Below are 14997 nucleotides of genomic sequence, written 5' to 3'. Positions count from 1 at the left end.
CGAGATTAGGAGGGGCAGTGTGGGGGTTGATCCAAATGGGAAAGAAGCACCAGGGGTGGCCCCCGGTCAATTTCCCTAGGAAGACGCGGTTCACCACTTGCTCGCTCGCCGACCCAAAATATTGTCTTTCCCCATTGCGCGACCACCTTTCCCCTGATGACAATGCGAATAAACACGGCTAGATTGACCATCTCGGCCTCATAGCTTTGAAAAGCTCGTGTCGCTGTTTCTACTGCGTTCTCGTACTGTTATGACGCGACCAGTCGCCAAATCGCATCGCAAGAAAATGCAGCTGCGCGCAGCTTGACAACATACCATCACCACTACACTGTCGCCACCACTACCTTTGAACGTGGCCACAACCCCAAAACGCCATGGAATACAATCGATCGCCGTCGTTCGGCCTCGGCGCTCGAGCGAATCGTCGCGCTTCTACTCAATTGACTATCGACGAGGAAGGCCGTAAACCACTATTCTCCAAACCCTCCCGAGAGAGCCTCGAGCCTCAGAATCCCTCACCAGCTGCGGCAGGAAGTAACAGATTCGGATACTCGCCAACAAACGCCCAAACCAGTGCGACCGGCCGAACCCCCTCTCGCGCCGCGATCCCCCGACCTTCGAGCTCCCTTTCGCAGACGCCCTCCCTCAATTCGAACCACTCCATCGAGATCGTGTCTCCCGGCTCTCGCATCCCCAGACCCAAATCCACAATTGGCATTTTCGCCAAAGGCTCCGGAGTCTCCGTCGCCGAGGCCTGGAAGCTGGCGGATGAGAACCGTGTCCAAACCCTCGAGAAGGCGCGGCGAGCTTCCCCCGCAGCCATCGACGCATCACCAAGCCCTGCCCCACGCCCCTATACCAATCGACAGGTCTCGGACGAGTCAAAATCGCGGCGATCTCTTGGCAAAGATGCGGTCGACTACAGCCGTCCTAGACCCCTTTCGAGGATGTCGAGCGACTCGTTGCGAGACAGCTACGTGGGACGGTACGGCGGTGGTCCAGGCTCGAACAGTCTCTCTAGCTCTGGAAGCTTCGATCGTCGACTGAGTCAATACGAACGGGAGATGGCAGAGTCGCCGAGCGCGTCTCGGGACCAGGAACATTTCTTTGGTAAGACCAGAGTAGGGCCAAAGATTGCCGAGACAGGACACACCCTGGCGAGGAGGACAAGCAACAGCAGCCTTAACGGGTCTCAGAGTGCGAACCGGCGGGCAAGTAACAGCAGCTTGAACGGAGGCCCGGGCTTGGGTAGGAGGACAAGCTACGGCAGTTTGAACGCCAGTCCGCGTCCCGGAGCATTCGCAAAGAGTCATGTTCCTGAAGGACACATCAAGGAGCTCCTGGAGCAGGATGAGAAGGGTATTAAGCGATCCGCCAGGCCGAAACCAGACGATGACAATGCAGCCGATACACCGTTGCCCTCTGTAGAGACCTCCCGTCTGCCTCAGGAGCCCACTCCACCAACCTCTCGCCCGGCTTCTACGAACCCGGATTACCGATCCCCGGACAAGAGTTACGCGTGGCAGCTCGACGCGGATTTCACGGCGGGAGACTTGCAGATTTCAGACAGTCCACGAATAAGAACCGATGGCGCTGGCTTCAGCGAAGCCTCCGATCGACGATCCTCATACAGCAGCGCTTATGCTGAAGAGCAGCTCTTTGGGCTGAACGGAAATCTCAGGCGGGAGTCATCGCTAGGGCCTTCTCCTCGTGCTGGGCGCTCTAATACTAGGATCGACGAGATTCGTCAGCGGGAAGAGAAAGCCAAGGAAGAGCTTGCCGAGTCACGAAAGGCGCTGCCAAGAGCTAGAAACAATACAAGGCTGGAGGAGATTCGCGAAAGAGAAACAGAGGCAGAGGAGCATTTCGCGAAGCTACCCCGACGCTCCTACTACCCGACACCCGATGATTTACCAGACCGTGAAGAAGTTGATACACAAGCCCCGCCAAAAAACACGAAACTCGACGAGATACGAGCCCGAGAAGCCGAGTCATTGTCTAAGAAGGCCGTCGCCACTAGTCGATTAGAGGAGATTAGGGAACAGAACTCAATGATGTCGAGATCCATGTCGCCGGAAGCTCGGCGAAGCGAGGACTTTGCGAGAGAGTCGACGCCTGTCCGAGAAGCGGCTGGGGAGTCAGTGTGGCCCACAGAGGACGGCGAACATGTCGCCAACACGCCTGTCACAATCTATCGCAACTCACCTGTACGGGAGCGAAACAAATCGCTGTCTGAGTCGCCGGCGAACCGAAACGAGCGGGCGAGTCCCAAGTCTGCGAGGCCATTGGGTGCGCATGCGCGAACGGACTCGAGAGACTTGTTGCAGAGGCTCGCCAGAGCTGCAAGTAGCAGCCCTGCTCCTGAATCCAATAACCAGCCCGCAGCTACAGATGAGAAAAAGTGGCCAAGCATTGAAGACCTCGAGAAGGAAAGGCTGGAAAAGGCGAATCAGGAGGTAGAGAGATTGGAGAAGGAGAGACGAACGAGAGACAGGCTCGAGAGGGAGAGACTAGAGAGGGAGAGACTCGACAGGGAGAAGCTGGAGAAGGAGAGGTTGGAGAGAGAGAAGATCGAGATGGACATGCTCGCTAAGGAGAAACTCGAGAAAGAGAGACTCGAAAAGGAGAAGCTCGAAAAGGAAAGACTTGAGAAAGAGAAGCTTGAGGAGGACAAGCGTGAAAAGTTGAAGCTTGAGATGGAAAGGCTCGAGAAAGAAACATCCAAAGAGACTTCGCAGAGAGCCGAGACACAGCGGCGCAGAAGCGAGCCTAGACGGTCTGCCCCCGAACCCGAACCTAAGGCCAGTCCACCACGACGAAACCGCAGAGAAACTATCAAAGTGTCCGAGCCAGCTTCTACTGAGACGAACGGAACAGATGACTCCAAGTCCAGTTCCACGGACGAACTGAAAGCGCCGGAGGTAGGGAGGCCCCAATCTCGCGTTGACTTCGCTGCAAGGCGCCGAGAACGTCGTCAGAGGTCAACCGACTCAGCCAAGGACAACCGTAAGAGCGTGGCCTTGTCGGATGGTGATCCTACCGACCGCATCGAACAAGAGAGGAACCTTTTCGCGCCTGCGGACAACCAGTCTGAGCGTGGATCGAGAGCACCTTCTGCAGAGCCTACTACCGAGGATGAGGATAAGGACCTCGCCGGCGAGACTCCCCGGCCGAAGAAAGTCGACCCGCTATCTCTCCCTACACCTAAAGTGACTGGGGCTTACGTCGAGACGCCTGCGACGCTAAAGGTTGAGCGTATCGAGGAGAGTACCCTACCCCCATTGAAGAGGCCTGACCCTTCGTCGAATGCGACTTTCGATAGACCGCAGAGCAGAAGAGGATCACGGCCAACCTCAAGAGCAGGCACATTCTTCAAGGCCTCCGAGTCTGGCTCCGAAACGAGTGATCAGAAGGAGACGACCGGAACGAGTACTACTACCAGCCTGCGACGCCGGAATAGATCGACCTCTCGGCCGCGCAAACCTCTGACCAACTCAGTCAAGCCGCCGACAGTCAAGGACGATATAAAGGAACTGCAACGCATCCATCAGATTGAAGACTCTACCTTGGACGATTTTGAGGAGCTGTTTAACATGCAGAAGCTCCAAAACGACCCCGACCTGGATATCGAGTCGATGCTCGATGACATTGCGGTCAAGAAAGAGGAAGTCGCAGCCAAGCCGAACATTCCAACGAGTCAGCGAAACCACGAGCTGGAGCAGTACGACAGGATGAGCAAGACATTGAAGGACGGGCTATTCAACATCCGTAGTGCCAAGCAGGGCATCGAGCGCTTGGAGGGGCAGGTGTCTCACGCCGAGGGCGGCAAACATGATGATGCTGCTACACTTGAGAAAGTGTCGGAGAAGCAGCCGCAAGCCAAGGGGTCGCATCACCGCCACAACCTGGATCACGCTCGCGATTGCCCAGACTGCAAGAGCCAGACTCCCATCAAGGAGGTGTCGTACCTTCACCTTCCTGTGCCTAGCCTTTACCGTCGCAACCCCTTCCGCCTTACATTCCTTGGGCTGATGCTTCTCCTTATGTCGCTTTGGTATGCCGCTGAGTCTGCCATGTGCGAGGCTTACTGCCGACCAACTTCATGTTCATCGACACCTTGCGTCTGGTCACCGACGGATCCCACTTGGGGTGTTGCTATTCCTGTGAAGCTCGATGAGTGGGCCACAGGTGGCTTGGGCCGGCAACTCGCAAACCAATACTCCGAGGAGGCATCAGATCTTTGGGCGGATGCGTTGGATTTTGTGACAGGGACCGATATTACGACTATTGATATCAACACACTTGACTTTTACGACAAGCGACAACTCCGTCGTCGTCTTCGCAAGAAGGGACTTGCGAAGCGGACAGTCGTCGAGTCAGCCAACGACAAGGCCAAGTGGGACGCTTGGCACGCCACGCGCGTGGCCAGCGAGAGGGCGCAAGACGCGAGAGAAATGGGGTATGATATCGGCGACGCGGATGAGAGCCTTGGAGACGATGAGATATTGTGAGAGGAGGTAATTATTCCCGGTTGTTGTACATTACTACTAGTCTTTTACATGCCGCGCTTGCTGCCGGATGACAGCACGCTGGATAAGACGCTTTGGGGCACAGAACTCCTTTGGTAATTAAAGATATTTGCAAATCAACATGGTCCGCCCCGTGGACTCTATACGTGATTTAGCCATGCGTGGGGGACGGATTGGCTGAGTCAAATCACGACATTCCGGGCCGATCGCGGGCTCCGCCGGATTCCGGGGGTTTAGCCGTCATGGCTCCGGTGAAAATATGGCTTCTTCTAACTTGCGTACTACTAACCCACAACCAACTACACGCACTCACTTGCCTTCAATGTCGTCTAACAAATTGCAAAATGGACGGATCCAACATTAGCTCACAAGTCAAAGCCAACTTGGTAGAGAAACCATGGTTCGGCTTCGACCTCGACGACACACTCCACGAATTCCGCCGCGCCTCTTCGGCCGCCACGACGAAGACGCTGGAAGCCATCTCTCGGAAACACGGCACTCCCGTTGACGAGTTGGAGGAGGCGTACGGCCACGTCCTCCGCGTCAAGACGGCAGCCGCATTTTCAGACGGTAAGACGTCGTTTGAGTATCGACGGGAACGCTTCTCTTCGGTGCTGGACCGGTTCGGGTCACCCAGCGACGATGCGGCGTTTTTGGATTCGTTATTGGATATCTATGAGCGGACTTTGAATGAATCGCTCCAGCTAAAGGACGGTGCGGAGGCGTTACTTAAGAAGTTGAAGGCTATGGGGAAGAAGGTTGTTGTTATTACGGAGGGTCCGCAGGATGCGCAGGAGAGGACTGTGAGGGAGCTTGGAATTGATGGGTGTATTGATTTTCTGGCGACGACGAATTTCTTTGGGGTGGCTAAGACGGAGGGACTGTTTGGGGAGGTGCTGCGGCATCTTGGGATCGGGGCGGGGGAGATTGTGTTTGTTGGGGATAGTGTGGTGAGGGATGTCGAGCCTGCTTTGAGGGAGGGGATTTCGAGCGTGCTTTTTGATGAGAGGGGGGAGACTTCTTGGGAGGGGAGGATGATGAAGATGAAGAGTTTGAGGGATCTTGAGAGCTTATTTGGGGATGGGGATGCGTGAGATGGTAGATAGCCAGTCATTCACGATTGCAGCGCCGAGGCGAATGAAGATGTATTGGCATTCTCCTTCGGATATAGGGCGGTCTTGAGCCGGCTCCATTTTCAATTACGGCGACGCGGAGAATCTGATCAAGTCATGCCTTGGGGGAAGTGATCACTTAGATTGAAGTCATTACGAAGCTTTACACGGCTGTCAAAAGCATGGTAGATGGCTGTGGTAGTAGCGGTATCTTGCCAAATTCACGGCGGGACTTATTTTGAGCACCAACACTTTGCACTCAAAGGTACTGTCAAGCTGATCAAGGTAGTATTGGATTGTTTAGTTCAACGGCGTAGACGTGCCTGTATGAGATGGCGGTTGAAACAAGCATCATGATCCATGCTCGGCCATCGACGTCACTGGTAAGCGCTGCCATTGCCAACACCAAAGATCGCCAACAAACCAGGAACGTCTGCGCCTCTGTGCTTTCAAATCAGGAACCTACCCCAGATTTTTGCAGTTACCCATGACCACGATGGCTCGTTTTGAACCGGTTAAAATACCCGTCAAATGCTGGATGACGTCCGTACATGGGTATAGAATCAGCTGTGCTGCGCCGTAGGGCTTGGCAAGACTGCAGTCGGGCGGCTGCCAAGCTGACATTGAGCAACTGGGTAGAGAACCACTGATGAACTAATATCAGATTGTACAAGCAATTTAATCTAGATTGATCATGAAATCTCTTGGGTAAATGATGTTCTATGTATCAAATTTATACGAGTACATACAACAGCTATATCACGATATCTTAGCGAGACTTTATCTTTCCCACGAACGGATCCGAATAATACAGATAACACCGAGCATTACCATCAACCCGAACTCCAAGCACCGGTGCTTCTCGTCATCGTCAACTACAACTCCCCGGCTCTAAGAACCAAAACAACCACCTGTCGCAATGGCTACCGCAACATGTCCAGACCCCCACCTCATAACACAACCCACCCACTTTCCTATCCCAGAAAACCTCACATACGTCGTTACGCTAGGCTACAACACGTATGACACGCCCATGGCGGCCTGCTGCGACCCAAATTCACTCCAGCTCGCCGAGGGCTGCTACAAGTGGTGCGAGCTTCCCGCGACCTACGCCGACGAGGACACGGCGCTGTCTAGGTTCATGGCCTGTCGTCGTCGCTGGGCCAACAAGGAAAAGATGAGTACTAATGGGACATTGAAACATAATGAGACGTCTGGATATCCTTTCTACTTGCACGTTGCTGAAAGCGGACCCGCGGGGTCGGGTGTTACGACTGTGAGAGTTGGTATGTTTGTTTTGGTGGCTTCGATGTTTATGGGTTTGGTTTGATTGTGTTTTTGGTAAATGGGTTTCTTGATACAAGCAAGATGTCATCCAGACTGTATTAGCATGGTGTTGGGAGCTAAGTCAGGAAGTTGTGGGGTGAAGGTATATTCCTAGTGTTCTTGGGTGTAAACATGGCATTGCCGGCCTCATTGCAGTCAACTATATGGAAACATGAGTTTGGATGATTGATGTCAGTAATGAGGGAATCGGGATTGACGGATTTATTCTGGCACATTTGATCATGCATCTCTACTCATTGTAACAATTCTCAACCGTGAAACTTTGAGCATCACTCAATCAAGAGTGACATACTTCAAGAAACTTGCAGAAACGGGTTGCAAATTCGTTGGTTGAGATCCGCATCCGCTCGGGTCCCTCCAAGTGTGACAAATCATAGGCGATGGATCTCTTTCCACGGAGACCACGCAAGCTCACTTGGTGTAGATCTCTATTAGTTTCATTGAGATTTCGATATCAAAGCGAGGGGGAGGTTGATTACCAAGGTGGCCGCAACCCCTCTTCCAATCGACTTACACCGCGATGCGCCAGCTTACAAATCGGCCATCACATCATCTTCAGTCTTACACACCTCACCTCCATACCGTTACTTCACTATAAACTCACAGCCCGAACCTTCTCATCTCGCTACAAGACCTCGATCGACAAGTTTTCATCCAACCGTAACCACAACCAACATCAAACAAACCCTCATAATGGCACCCATCAGAATCGGCATCATCGGCCTCTCCTCAACCGCAACAACAGCCTGGGCCTCAAGCGCCCACCTCCCCTACCTCCTCTCTCCGCGCGGCCGCTCCAAATACACAATCACAGCCCTCTGCAACTCGAGCGTCGAAGCCGCCCAGCGCGCAGTGAAAGCCTATAACCTCCCCTCCTCCACTAAGGCCTACGGCAGCCCCGCCGACCTGGCCGCGGACCCGGACGTGGACCTCGTCGTCGTCTCGACGCGGGTCGATCAGCACTACGACACGGCTCTTTCCAGCGTCGAGGCGGGTAAGAGTGTGTACGTCGAGTGGCCTCTCGCGCAGGACGCGAAGCGCGCGGGTGAGCTGGCGGATGCGGCGAGGAGGAGCGGGGCGAGGACGGTGGTGGGTGTCCAGGGAAGATTTGCGCCGTCGCTATTGAAGGTAAAGGAGATCTTGGAGGAGGGGAGGATTGGAAAGGTGTTGAGTAGTGAGGTGAGGGCGGCGGGTGGTTCGTTGGATCGGAATGTTTTGCCGGCTGGGTTGAAGTACTTCACTCAGCGCGAGATTGGAGGGAATGTGATCACCATCGGTTTTGGTCACTGTGAGTTCATTTCTTTGCCCTTGAAATGGAAATCTCACCAATTGCTAACATGAACTTTCAGTGTTTGACCAGATCCAGCACGTCCTAGGCGAGGCGACCATCCAACACTCGCACACCCAAATCCAACGCCCCGACGTCAAGATCCGCGACCCGTCAACGAAGCAAATCGTCGAGGCAGTCCCAAGCAACGTGCCCGACCTCCTCGTCGCAACAGCGACCCTCCCACCCTCAAACCTCGTCTCCGCCCAAGGCGCCACGCTCCTCGCGCGGTTCCGACGGGGTCAGCCCTTCGGCGGCGAGCCGCAGCTCTCGTGGACCGTCAACGGCGAAAAGGGCGAGATCCGGCTGACGTCGCAGAACAGCGTCGCGCTGCAGGCCTTTGCGGACGTGGACGGCGTCAAGATTGAGGTCCACGACTTTGAGAGCGGCGAGGTGGAGAGTGTGCCGTGGGCGTGGGAGGAGGGGTGGCAGGCGGAGTTGCCTGTGCCGGCGAGATGTGTCGGGGCGGTTTATGAGGCTTTTGCGGAGGGTGAGAGTTTGCCTACTTTTGAGGATGCTGTGAGGCGGCATGAGCAGGTTGATGGGATTCTCTACAAGTCTGGGTGAGTGAGATGGCTTATATTAGTGTGTAGGCTCATGGTCTTGTCCCGGGGCAGGGACCCAACTGAGGTGTTTATCTAAGTATCATGAGAAATGTGATCTGCTTCTTCATCACTCAAGTCACTATTCAACGTTTAGTATTGTGCTGTTTGAGATGTCTTGTGTTTTTAAACTCACTTCATGTTTTGGCGTTCACGCTCACTCTCGGTTGAGTCATCCGGCGGTGGCACTAACACGCAGTTAGGCAGACAGTTGCCTTCAAAGTCAGCCTCACTTCTACATCACCCAACACATATAAGCTATGCAAACCTACCACCCCTCACGAACAGCATACAAGCTTCAAATTCAAAGAATCAGTTCGAACCTTACATCCGTAACCACCATGAACACATCACCAATCTACTTTTGGCGGGAAACGGGGCATGAAGGCTACCTCTCCCAATGGTGGACCTCCAACCCCTTCACCCAATCTCCCTCTCCCTCTTCATCCTCGTCTTCGACCCCCTCCACACCCATAACATTCAAAACAGCAGAACACTACATGATGCACGCCAAAGCCCTCCTCTTCACCGACCCCGCCGTCGCCCTATCCATCCTCAAAGCAGACCACCCGCGCAAAGTCAAAGCCCTCGGCCGCAAAGTGCGCAACTTCAACGAAGCGCTGTGGAACGAGAACAGAGAGCGCATCGTCCGCGAGGGCAATCTCCTGAAGTTCCGGTCCGCGCCAGAGTTGCGGAAGAAGTTGCTGGCGACGGGGGATAGGGAGCTGGTGGAGGCGAGTCCGATGGATCGGATCTGGGGGATCGGGTTCTCGCCGGATAAGGCACCGGGTTCGGATCGGGGACGGTGGGGGTTGAATTTGCTGGGTAAGATTTTGATGGAGGTTCGGACGGCGTTGAGAGAGGAGGCAGAGGTGGAGGAGGAGAGGAAGGGGAGGAAGAGGGAAGTTGTCGAGGCTGAAGCGAAGAGGAGGCGGAGTTCTGAAGAAAGGGAAGGGAGCCAAGTTGTAGACGAAGGGGCTGTTAAGAAGTCGAGACGAGGAGAGAAAGATGCAGGATCCTTCAAGACGGCAAATGACACGGCTGAAGGGGGATAGTAATGATGGGGTGAGGACATTCTCAGTTCTCGTTTGGTATTACATCGCGAAGTATGGGTAATCGCCTCGTCTACATGAAAGACACATTTTTCCTTCTACACGTACACATATAGCCTTCAAGAGCGGTGTTGGTTTTTGTCTTTCCTCCCCCTTTGGCCACACTTCACATTGTGGCAACGTCGCGTCCAGTGTTCGCCAGTCCCATATGCCCCCGAGTATCTATTTTGTACAAGTAATAAAACACTTTTTTGTCGGCTGAAGATTTTTTGCGAGAAGGGGGCTTCTTTGTAGGTTGTTAATTCATCATCCAAACATCTTCCTCGCTTATGAGAAGTACCGCCCCCTTGAAAAGTTGGGAGTGGTGGGTTATGATAGCAGTGTTGGTGTTGTTGGTGGTAGTTTTGGTTTAGTAGTAGTCCTTTCCGCTCTTCTGCATCTCAATGAGACGCCATCCTCTCGTCTCAGGGTTGCTGACATCCTCTGGTACGCGGGTGATACCGATGGCGTACGTCACCAGCTGCACCTTATCCTCCATGCCGGCCGCGAGCTCGCCAGACTTTGCATTCCGGTAGACGTGCACCTCTTGTGTCCTGCAGGTGATGACGAAGACGGGAATTTCACCGGGGTCCAGCATGCGGGCGCGGACAATGTCGACGTGGCGGATATCGAGGATCTTGCCGTCCGACTTGAGGCCGGCGGTAAGGTACTGCTTCGTCAGGGCCTCGTACACGGAGTACTGGGCCTCAGAGAGCCAGAGCTTGAGGGTCTCGATGTCGCCCTTGACGTAGGCGTCGAGAACCTCGGGCAAGATGTATTCGCGGAGCTCCTTCAAGAAGGGCTCCGTTCGGAAGCTGGGGTCCATTGTGCGGAACTTCTTGATGACCTGGGCCGTCTCGTTCTCGGCGAACCATCCTCCAATCTTGTCCGTGACGAGTCGCGCGGTCTCGATGAGGGGGTTTTCGGATTCGCGGTAGACCTTGCCGGCGCTGAAGAAGCCCTGGGCGAACTTGTTCGAGTCCTTGAACTCGTTCCACGCTTCCTTCCAGGCGGCGTCTTTGTGAATCGTGACGTTTGTGCCGGCGCTTCATCACAGTCAGTTGGGAGTTCCGGACCTGCAGGTAATCCGCTTTTTCGAAAACTTACTTGGGGTCTTCCTCAAAGATCTCTGGCTTGCCGTGCTTAAGGGCCTCAGCCTCGCGCTTCTTTCTACGCTCCTCCTTCTCAACCCAGCCACCGTAGCGTGAGCTGCTGCCGTCATCGATAACGTCCTTGACGTTCTTGTAGGCCTCGGTTTCGCGGATGGGCTTGGTCGCCTTGTCGAGCGCGTCTCCCGTCACGTTAGCGACCTTGCGGACGCCCTTCATGGCGGTGGTATCCCAGGTCCAGGCGGCACCCTTTCCGATGGCGCCAGCGGTGGTCTTGACGGCGCTCGTCGCAGCAGAAGAGATGGCGCCAGAAGACTTCTCATAGGCCTCGCGGGCTTTGCGGACTCTCTCGCTCTCGGCAAAGTCCTGGATCTCGCCAGACAATGCCTTTGTCGACTCGTTCCATTCCTTGGACTTGCCAAACTCGGCCGTCAGTGTCTCTCTGAAGACCTCCCACGGCGTCTTGTCCCCATGGGGCGGAGGAGGCGGCATGTCCTCCTTCTTCTCCTTTTGCTTCTCCTCGCCTTCCTTACCCTCCTCTCCCTCGGCCTTCTCGCCCTCCTTCTTCTCGGATGACTCCTCCTTGCCCTCAGACTCGGCGTCCTTGGCCTTGGCTTCCTCGGTGGGCTTCGCGGTATCCTCGGCAGGCTTTGCACCGTCTTCGGTTGCCTTGGGCTTCTCGGTCTGCTGCTGCTGGAGCTGTCTGGCCGTCAGGTGGAAAGACCTGGATTGCATCGAGCTCGAGATGCTGCGGACATCTTCAGGGAGAAACTGTGATCGCAATGAGGTGGATCGTGCAAAGGTGTGTCGTGATGAGACCAGCACAGCGTTACTACTGATGTCTGTGGAAAGTAACCGGCTGAAGGCGGGTGTCCTGCTGTGGTTTTGGACCGCCGCCCGCGCGGAAGCTCTTATGAGCGCATTCTGAGGATTTCTCCTCGCCGATTGCACGAGAGAGTTCATACTGTGTGTGTGTGTGTGTAGTATAACCCAAGCCAACCGCCTCTCGACGATTAACGCAAAAGAGGATATTAGAAAAAGAGAGGGAGGAGAGGGGCGGAAAGGGGATGCAGATGACGATTGGGGGCGAGTAAAGTTGCAAAGAAATTTTGGCTCGCGACAGGTTCCGACGGGGGTTCCAGAAGCTCTGGCGCTGCAGTGCTGGGCGAGCGATCTCGGTTGACAGCGGAGCGCGGAAAAAATCTGGGCCCCTGTTCAACCGAAGACGACCCGGCGCGCCACTCGGGAGCCAATCAGATAGCGGCAATGTCTCCAGACGTTCGAACGGGAGCTTTACCAAATTTCTGAAATCTTCATTGCAGCTGGGCCATCATCGTCACGAACAGGTCGCCCTCTCTCCCCCTATTGCGACAGGAAGCCTGACACAACTCCTGCGATGAGCTCCGCACCAACGACTCGCCTCTTGGCGAGATCCATCTTTCAGACTGCCGCCCGTCCATCCCCGATATCACGATGCTCCCCGGCTTTCCTCCGACCCTTCTCTCAGACCCCGATTCAGCGCGCCGACGATGCGAAGAAAGGAGGCCAGGAGCTTCTCGCTGCCATGTACGGCTCCCGCTCCACAGCCTCAACACCGGCACCGACACAGGGAACTAGCTCGCCCAGCCACAACCAGACAATGCTTCTCCAAACCCTGAACAAGGCCGCCGGCAAGTCGCTAGATGGCGGTCTCGCCTCAAGCGGCTCAGGCCTCGACGACCTTGTCCCCGAACAGGAGGACCTCTTGGAGCCGTACCACATGCACATCTACTCCCACAAGCACAACACGCACGTGACGGTCACCAAGCCCGACCGTGGCGCCATCATCTCCCTGTCGACCGGCAACATCGGCTTCAAGAAGTCCAAGAGGAAAGGATACGACGCCGCCTACCAATTGACGGCATACGTCCTCGAGAGGTTGAACTACGCTGGATGGCACAAGAAGATCAACAAGCTCGAGATCGTGCTCAGAGGATTCGGTGTTGGACGTGACGCGGCAGTCAAGGTTCTCATGGCCCCCGAGGGTAAGCTTTGGAGAAGCAAGGTCATCCGGGTGGCGGATTCAACGAGATTGAAATTTGGTGGAACGAGGAGCAAGAACCCAAGACGTGTCTAGAAAGGGGGTACGCTGTCTGGAGTTCGCGGGGGAAGAACAACGCAATAACGCCTGTACAATACATGTACAACTGTATCATATCACAAGAGCAAATTTCCTTGCATTCTGATGGTTTCATATCAAAAATGCAGATGTCCAACCCCACTGGTATCAAGTGCTGTACGCCCATTAAACCCAAACGCCAGACCTTTGTAGCGCCAAACATACCGCATACCCTGATGTAGAGAATCGACGACGACGACCTCTACTTTCTAACCGGAGCCCTTTCGGCAGCAGGTAGGTCGCGACCCGCAGTATCCCGTACGGCCTTCTTGCCCTTGCCGTTGCCGCCGCGGCGTCGTTCCTCCTCGCTATCCCAATCGGCGTCCTCCGCTTGACCCTTGGAGTTCTCGGTGAGGAACCTCGGCGGCGATTGCTTCAGCATCCTAGAGCCTTCGTGAGCACGATCATCCTCCTCCTCCTCTTCCAGAAGTGCGCCGTCGGCGGTATCGTATTCGGGTGGGTCGATCCAGTCCCTAGGAACAACGCAGGGTAATGCGACACCGATGCTTGCCGCACGGTTCAGCCAGCCGGGACCGGGACGGCCGGTAAGCTTTCTGCAGAGATAGGAAGTAAAGTGGTTGCAATTTTTCGTCAAGAGGTTATAGGAGGTTCCGAGGAAGTCTCTCGAGGCTTCTTCCAGAATCGCGTCGATCTCGGCCTGGGTTGCAAAGGTAAAGCCGTGGAGGATCTCGGACTTGAAAGTGCCGCCGGGGGGCTCCGTCTTGGGCTTTGTCCAGTATACTCCCGTCACACCTCGTCGCTCGTGCCCGCCGTAGGCGTACTCTCTGCCATTGATCACAACACCCGAGTGCAGCAGCGAAGCGCCAAATGTCCAAAGAACAGAGGATAGGCGTCCTGGCTGCAGTCACTTTGTTAGCTGGGCTGGCGGTGACGGAACCAAGCTGTCGGTTCGGTGGGTCCGAGCAACTTACAGGTAGCAGATCATAGACATGGATTGTGACTTCGGTTTTGGATAATGACAATGTCGACCTATGCGACGCGGTAGACTGCCTGGGGTTGCTCGATCGTGGAGGCATGTTTTTCTGCAATTTGTCGGGTGAGGTGTTTTTGTAGGTTGCGGGTGCTGCTGCCTTTTTGGCGTATTCTAGGTTACGTCGTGAGAGCCTGGGCAGCTGCGAGTCGGGTGGGAGGGGCGCGGCGTTGTTGGAGAAGATGAGACGAGGCACGAAACGGAGAAGAGGGCCAGTCTGGGGAATAAATGCGCTTAGGGAATACTTTCGAGGACACGAGATATGGGGGATGTTCCAGTGAATGAAGGACGCAAATACAATAAAATAGGCTGGCTGCAGAATGAACAGAAACGTTTGACGGAACTCGCGACGAGAAGGAGACGGAAGCAAACGCAATGCACCCGGCAAAGAACCTCAAGGCAGGTCTCGTAGCTTAGGTTCCTTGGGCTTGGCTCGGACGGTGCTCGGCGCTGAGAAAGCGGGCGTCAGCAGAAAGGCAAAGTGCTGCATTGAACAACCTCAAGGAGCCTGGAGGTTGCTGGTTGATGGGAGCTTGAAGGTAAGGTCAGGTACATGGGTAGCCAGACTTGGGCCATAGAAATCGGGTGGTGGTATGCGGGATGCACAAGTACTCTTCACTGCAAGCGGGTTGAGCCAATTGCGATCCAATAGGATGCAAGGAACGAGGTCAGAGGTGGCTCCCAGCCCCGCGCTTTCCTCCAGCTTCCTTCGGGCTTCGAACTTCCCAGCT

At 55.0% G+C, this 14997-nt stretch overlaps 8 protein-coding genes across 8 annotated transcripts; 6 read left to right on the top strand and 2 right to left on the bottom strand.

Moving 5' to 3' along the window:
* Positions 1–374: 374 nt before the first annotated feature.
* Positions 375–4511, top strand: CTAM01_13761 (uncharacterized protein; the record flags this gene model as incomplete). The annotated part of the gene is made up of 1 exon (XM_060529763.1): positions 375–4511. One exon carries the CDS (start codon positions 375–377, stop codon positions 4509–4511), a length of 4137 nt encoding a protein of 1378 aa, XP_060375676.1.
* Positions 4512–4873: 362 nt separating this feature from the next.
* CTAM01_13760 (uncharacterized protein) lies at positions 4874–5623 on the top strand (the record flags this gene model as incomplete). Its single annotated transcript, XM_060529762.1, has 1 exon — positions 4874–5623. One exon carries the CDS (start codon positions 4874–4876, stop codon positions 5621–5623), a length of 750 nt encoding a protein of 249 aa, XP_060375675.1.
* A 937-nt stretch (positions 5624–6560) lies between these two features.
* Positions 6561–6971, top strand: CTAM01_13759 (uncharacterized protein; the record flags this gene model as incomplete). Its single annotated transcript, XM_060529761.1, has 1 exon — positions 6561–6971. The coding sequence occupies one exon, from the start codon at positions 6561–6563 to the stop codon at positions 6969–6971; it is 411 nt and encodes a 136-aa protein (XP_060375674.1).
* Positions 6972–7681: 710 nt separating this feature from the next.
* On the top strand, positions 7682–8882 carry CTAM01_13758 (oxidoreductase family protein; the record flags this gene model as incomplete). Its single annotated transcript, XM_060529760.1, has 2 exons — positions 7682–8276; positions 8338–8882. 2 exons carry the CDS (start codon positions 7682–7684, stop codon positions 8880–8882), a joined length of 1140 nt encoding a protein of 379 aa, XP_060375673.1.
* Positions 8883–9258: 376 nt separating this feature from the next.
* On the top strand, positions 9259–9972 carry CTAM01_13757 (uncharacterized protein; the record flags this gene model as incomplete). Its single annotated transcript, XM_060529759.1, has 1 exon — positions 9259–9972. The coding sequence occupies one exon, from the start codon at positions 9259–9261 to the stop codon at positions 9970–9972; it is 714 nt and encodes a 237-aa protein (XP_060375672.1).
* A 406-nt stretch (positions 9973–10378) lies between these two features.
* On the bottom strand, positions 10379–12080 carry CTAM01_13756 (Tim44-like domain-containing protein; the record flags this gene model as incomplete). The annotated part of the gene is made up of 2 exons (XM_060529758.1): positions 10379–11054; positions 11116–12080. 2 exons carry the CDS (start codon positions 12078–12080, stop codon positions 10379–10381), a joined length of 1641 nt encoding a protein of 546 aa, XP_060375671.1.
* A 433-nt stretch (positions 12081–12513) lies between these two features.
* On the top strand, positions 12514–13233 carry CTAM01_13755 (uncharacterized protein; the record flags this gene model as incomplete). The annotated part of the gene is made up of 1 exon (XM_060529757.1): positions 12514–13233. One exon carries the CDS (start codon positions 12514–12516, stop codon positions 13231–13233), a length of 720 nt encoding a protein of 239 aa, XP_060375670.1.
* Positions 13234–13477: 244 nt separating this feature from the next.
* Positions 13478–14312, bottom strand: CTAM01_13754 (uncharacterized protein; the record flags this gene model as incomplete). Its single annotated transcript, XM_060529756.1, has 2 exons — positions 13478–14134; positions 14208–14312. 2 exons carry the CDS (start codon positions 14310–14312, stop codon positions 13478–13480), a joined length of 762 nt encoding a protein of 253 aa, XP_060375669.1.
* Between the last annotated feature and the right edge of the window lie 685 nt (positions 14313–14997).

The sequence above is a fragment of the Colletotrichum tamarilloi genome, assembly GCF_030869305.1.
Source record: "Colletotrichum tamarilloi strain Tom-12 chromosome Unknown Scaffold_104.1, whole genome shotgun sequence".
Lineage (NCBI taxonomy): Eukaryota > Fungi > Ascomycota > Sordariomycetes > Glomerellales > Glomerellaceae > Colletotrichum > Colletotrichum tamarilloi.
Note: the sequence above shows the minus strand (reverse complement) of the source record. Positions and strands in the feature narration are given on the sequence as shown.